The 6,097-nt window shown below is 36.1% G+C and overlaps 1 protein-coding gene across 1 annotated transcript; it reads right to left on the bottom strand.

Annotated features, from left to right (window-relative positions):
• Nucleotides 1–1,503: 1,503 nt before the first annotated feature.
• Nucleotides 1,504–4,733, bottom strand: LOC101349419 (olfactory receptor 8K3-like). The gene is made up of 2 exons (XM_004389223.2): nt 4,725–4,733; nt 1,504–2,695 (listed from the first exon to the last, which is right to left on the bottom strand). Exons 1-2 carry the CDS (start codon nt 4,731–4,733, stop codon nt 1,748–1,750), a joined length of 957 nt encoding a protein of 318 aa, XP_004389280.2. The 3' UTR covers nt 1,504–1,747.
• Between the last annotated feature and the right edge of the window lie 1,364 nt (nt 4,734–6,097).

The raw sequence follows: 6,097 nt of genomic DNA, 5'->3' as shown, positions 1-6,097 counted from the left end.
AGAACCTATCTCACAGAGCTGCTGTGATGATTAAAATAATTAAAACCTGAAGAATGACTATGATATAGTGTTCAATAAGTGTGAAATAATGTTACCGTAGTGCTTATGGAAATGCTGATGGCATAGTGGTTAAGAGCTATGGCTGCTAATCAACTGGTTTTGGTTTTTGGTTTTGGTAGTTCTCACGACCATCTCAACCTTCTAACTACTTCAACCTTTTAAAAATATTCATGCTCATATGACAATATAACATGCTTCCTTTTCTCATATTTCAATTAACTATTTTTCTTCAAGTTTCATTGGCTACACAGGGTATTTTATTACATGATTGTGAACCAAGAAAATAATTTAGACTCTAGTAGCTTCAATAATATCCTAAAAATTTCTAAAGAAACAAAAATACATGGAAAAATTTGAGGAGTAACATGGACCTACTATGTCTGTAATGCAAGATAACTGTATCCTTGCCACGTAATAGACCTTATTTGAATTGGAAATACAGCATGGTGCAAACTATGGGGTTAGCTCATTTTTCTTCTCACAACAGGGTGAACAAAATGCAATAAAAATATAGTGCATAATAAATATTGACCAAAGTTTAGCAATACCAAACCAGTGAAAGAAGGCAGCAAACTTAATTCACCATGGAATATCCTGTTATCCAAGGAAATAACAAAAAATAACTGAACAAACTTTTTTTTAAGTTTTTCATGTAGATAAGAAAATATAACAACCCATGAAACAAAAATATAATTATGTAATAAGAACAACCAGTGAGGAAAGAATTGTAAACCTGGGAGACTCTATGGTGGACTTCAAGAAATTTATCTTAATTTGTGTGTATTCTGATATAGGCAAAATGGGTTGATTAAAACAAAGTCAGATGCAGAGTTGAACCTGTGGGTTGCTAAATTGCAAGGTATGTTGTGTTAACAGATTTACATGTGAAAGTGAAGGCATTAATGAGAAAAGAGTGGAGCTCCAAGCTCTGGAATGCAGGCATTTGAGCAAATTCAGATAATGAGTACTTCTAATCATCACATACGCTGAGGCTCCTTGCAGCCTGGTCCGAATCTAACACACCCCTCAGAAGACTATGATGGCTAAAACAGAAGGCAGGGGCTTACATAAACATACATATACACAAACACAAGTACTGACACTGCAAAGTTTATTCTAATAGCTGAAAAAAACACCAGAATCATTGTAACTCCTCTTTCATACCTAGTACTTTTGCCCACTCCCACTCAGCATATACACTCTCCTTGCCTGATTTCACGGTTCCCAACACATTCTGCAAAAACCCAAACCCACTGCCATCAAGTCGATCCCAATTCTTAGTGACCCTATAGGACAGAATAGACCTGCCCCATAGGGTTTCCAAGGCTGGAAATCTTTATGGAAATGGACTGCCACATCTTTCCCCTACGGACTGGCTGGTGGTTTCAAAATATCAACCTTTGGTTAGCATCCAAGTACTTTAAGCAGTGTGCCACGGGACCCCAGTACATTCTTCTGTACTATAAAATTTACTTATTATGTTTATGATTCACCTCTCCCCTTCAAGGAAGGCAAAAGTTTTTACTCTTTTGTTCATAAATGCATTTACAGCACTTAGAAGAGTAACTGGTACTTAGAAGGCAATATAGAAATAAATGTTAAATATATTTGTGGTTGGTATTCCCATTGGAGGCACACAGAAAAGGTTTGAAGTCCACAGTGTAATTTGTAGGAACCATGTGGTACATTAAACTTTAGAAAATACATTGCTTATTTTTTTCCATGTCTTAAGTAGGGCATATTTTACATCTTTGTTCCTCAAGCTATAAATCAAGGGATTCAGCATAGGGATAACCATGGTGTAAAATATGGAAGCTATTTTATCAATATCAAAGGAGTGACTGGACTTGGGCTGCACATACATAAAGATTAAAGTCCCATAGAACACTACCACCACCGTCAGGTGGGATCCACAAGTGGAGAAGGCCTTGTACCTGCCCCCAGCTGAGTTCATCCTGAGAATGGCTATAAAAACAAATAGGTAAGAAACAAGAACTATTAGGAGAGATGAAATCAAATCAAAAGCTGCTAAGATGAGAATGATCAATTCGATTTCATGTGTGTTTGAGCAAAGCAAAGAGAACAAGGGAGGAATGTCACAGTAGAAATGACTGATGATGTTGTAGCCACAGAAGGATAAATTAAAAATCTTTATGGTGATGAGAAGAGAAACAAATGTGCCATAGAGATAGGGGATTGCCACCAGCACCCAACACACCCTTTGTGACATGATGACTGTGTAGAGCAGAGGGTTACAGATGGCCACATAGCGGTCATAAGACATTGCTGACAGAATAAAAAGTTCACTAGTTATGAACATAATAAAGAAAGCTAGCTGTATAGCACAAAAATAATAAGAGATTGCATTTTCATGCACAACAAAATTTACCAACATTTTAGGTTCCACAGTTGTTGAATAACCAAGATCAGTGATAGCCAGGTGTCTTAGAAAAAAGTACATGGGTGTTTGTAATTTGGAGTCTGTCTTGGTGAGGATGATCATGCCCAAGTTGCCCACCACTGAGATCATGTAGATGATGAGGAACAGCCCAAACAATGGAGCCTGTAGCTCAGGGTGGTCTGTTATTCCAATCAGAATGAATTCAGTCAGCACTGTTAGATTGTGTTTGTCCATCTTGGTCTATCAGGAAACCTATTCTGGATAGAGACAATAGCATAGTCAACAGTTCTCATGCAGTATCATCTGGTAGATTCTCAGTATACAAAGCCAGTATACTAAATACATGAGATAAATCCAAATTTCCAATACAGGTAGATTAAAGTAAACCAGTTCCCCACAACTGAGTCGACTGCACCTAACAACAACAACAACACCATATAGAGACAGAGATAGAGGAAGAGGGATAAGGAGAGAGGAAACAAGGAGAGAAAGAGAGGCTAACTAGTTTTAAATTGGGGAAAAGTACTCCTCAAAGAACATTTGTCAATGTCTGGCACATGTTGGATGTCACAATTAGGAGAAGGGTACTATTGGTATCTAATGGAGGCCTGGGATATTATTAAACATTCTGGTATATACACGACAACGCCTCACAATAACAAAATTTCTAGCCCAAAATGTCAATAGTTCTGAAGTCAAGAAACTCTGCTATAGATATGGATATACTTATGTATATACTTATACATAACATTTAGATATAAAAAAACATGTTGCTGTTGAGTTGGTTCCAACTCATAGTGACCCTACAGGTCAGAGTAGAACTGCCCCCCAAGGAGTGATCAGTGGATTCACACTGCTGACCTTTTAGTTAGCAGTCATAGCTCTTAACCACTGGGCCACCAGGTCTCCACATTTAAATATACATATAGGTAAGTGTATATATGTACATACACATATACATGCAAGAGTTAAAAATAAATTTAAATAAATAAAAATTAAAAATTAAAAAAATAAAATTTAAAAATTGTAGGTGTTAGGTATATGAATGGTTACTAAGCTTTCTGTTGTCATTTATATAATGACAATTACATAATGACATTTACAAAATTATAATACGCATGCTAATTACATTCCAAAAATTTTAAAGTGCAAATTTCAAAATGTGTGGAAATATGTAATATGGTTACTTCAAAACATAACCTATGCAAGCCCTTGTGCCACAAGTGGCACAGACTGAAACAATACACTTGACAGACATTGACCACAGTAGATCATGGTGGCGATTATTTGTCTTTATACAGGGAAATATTCCAGGTGATAGACACACGCTGTTATAGTTTCTGATACACCTCCACTTGTTGGTTATTGAATAAGATATTCAGTCTCTTTATACACATCTTCAAAATGACCACTTCCTTTTCGGGTTGTTGGATAGATAAATGAGGATTAAATGTTTCAATATGTTTATTGTATTTGGAAATAGTTCTCAAATATCAAGTACATACTGTTTTTGTTGTTTTTAAAATGACAGTAAGTTGCCTGCAAGGAGTTTTATTTACACATGCATATGTAAATTCTTCTTGTGTGACTTAACTTCTATATCAGGGCTATGATGATGAGTAGTTTGAGTAGCGGATTATCCCTGTAACTGATCCCAGCCTTTCCCTATCCTATCCTTGACTAAAATTGGACCATCAGTGTGCCAGTATTTTGGATTACATATCTTGTACTTTACTTAAAACATTTTAATATGTTTACTTTAATATAAATTCACTTGAAATATGTCCTCCCCTCAGGAAAGGCGTGTGTCAAGGTTGTATATTCTTACCGTACTTATTCAATCTGTACGTTGAACAACTAATCCAAGAAGCTGGACTATATGAAGAAGAATGGGGCATCAGTATTGGAGGAAGACTCATTAACAACCTGTGATATGCAGATGACCCAATCTTTCTCACTGAGAGTGAAGAGGACTTGAAGCACTTACTGATGAAGATCAAAGACCACGACCTTCAGTATGGATTACACCTCAGCATAAAGGAAAAAAAAAAAAACTTCACAACTAGACCAATAAACCACATTATGATAAATGGAGAAAAGATTGAAGTCAAGTATTTCATTTTACTTGGATCCACAGTCAACACCCATGAAGCAGCAGTCAAGAAATCAAGCAATGCTTTGCATTAGGTGAATCTGCTGCAAAAGACCTATTTAAAGTGTTAAAAAGCAAAGATGTCACTTTCAAGACTAAGGTGCGCCTGACCCAAGACATAGTTTTTTTAATCGCATCATATGCATGCGAAAGCTGGACGATGAATAAGGAAAACCAAAGAATAATTGACACCTTTGGCTTATGGTGTTGGAAAAGAATATCGACTATACCATGGACTGCTGAAAAAACGAAGAAATCTGTCTTGAAAGAAATACAACCAGAATTCTTCTTAGAAACAAGGGTGACGAGACTGTGTCTCACATACTCTGAACATGTTATCAGGAGGGATCAGTCCCTGAAGAAGGACATTATGCTTGGTAAAGTAAAGAGTCAACAAAAAAAGGAAGACCCTCAACGAGATGGATTGATACAGTGGCTGCAACTGTGGGCTCAAACATAGTAATGATTGTGAGGATGACACAGGACCAGGCAATGTATTGTTCTGTTGTACATAGAGTAGCCATGAGTTGGAAACTACTACTCGATGGCTCCTAACAACAATAATATGTCTTCTTCTAGGGGTATTTTCATTATAACTAACATATACGAAGTTGTTTGTAACAAATCAGATGTATTTGTTCATGGAAGATCCTAAGGTAATCAGAGGAAATTTGAGTAAATTGAGTAAATGCTAGATCACTGTTATTGCTTTTAAATAATTAAGTTTCGTTAAAAAAATTCATTTTGGATAGAGATCTTCTAGTTTAAAGGAAATCTGGTGAAAATCACTATAATACTCAAGAGCATAAGGACAAAATGCACTGATAAGACGTAAGGATTCCTGAGTTTTATTTTAACTGCTTTTGTACATCAAGGACCCACGTAATTCTCTGTACTATTATATAGCACATAATGTATATAAGCATAAGTATATTGAAACTAACATATATATACATATCCCTAATAAACCACAGGCTAAACAAACAACAAAAATACAAGTTTAAGGTAAAAGAATCAATAGTTTGAAACGATACTACTTACAATAAAAATAGCAGTACAAGCAGCCTCTAAGTTAGAAATAATCAAGCAAATAGAAAAATACAATTATCATATTAAATTCTAAAATGGTTACAGGGGAAATACACTATCTCATAAAACATTGCTTATAAGGTTGTGACCTTCTGATACCCTGCCTTGTCCCTGTGCACACACATTGCTTTTGTCAGAAAAGCAACTGTTGGTCTCTTCCTGCCTGGAACAAAGGAGAACAAAGATAAGCCAAAAAGACTTAAAGACCATTGTCCTCAAAGCACTGCCTGTGGCTTAAGCCAGTCGAACCCAATTTACTAGCCTACATGCCAAAGGAAAAAAAAATGCGATTTGTCTTACTGCATCTGCACGCCATGATAATCTATGTAGTCCACAAGGTTTGTATGTACTTCCTTGTGAGAGACGGTATAAAAGATTCTGCTTCCCTTTGATTG

Source organism: Trichechus manatus, unplaced genomic scaffold, assembly GCF_000243295.1.
Source record: "Trichechus manatus latirostris isolate Lorelei unplaced genomic scaffold, TriManLat1.0 scaffold00236, whole genome shotgun sequence".
Lineage (NCBI taxonomy): Eukaryota > Metazoa > Chordata > Mammalia > Sirenia > Trichechidae > Trichechus > Trichechus manatus.
Note: the sequence above shows the minus strand (reverse complement) of the source record. Positions and strands in the feature narration are given on the sequence as shown.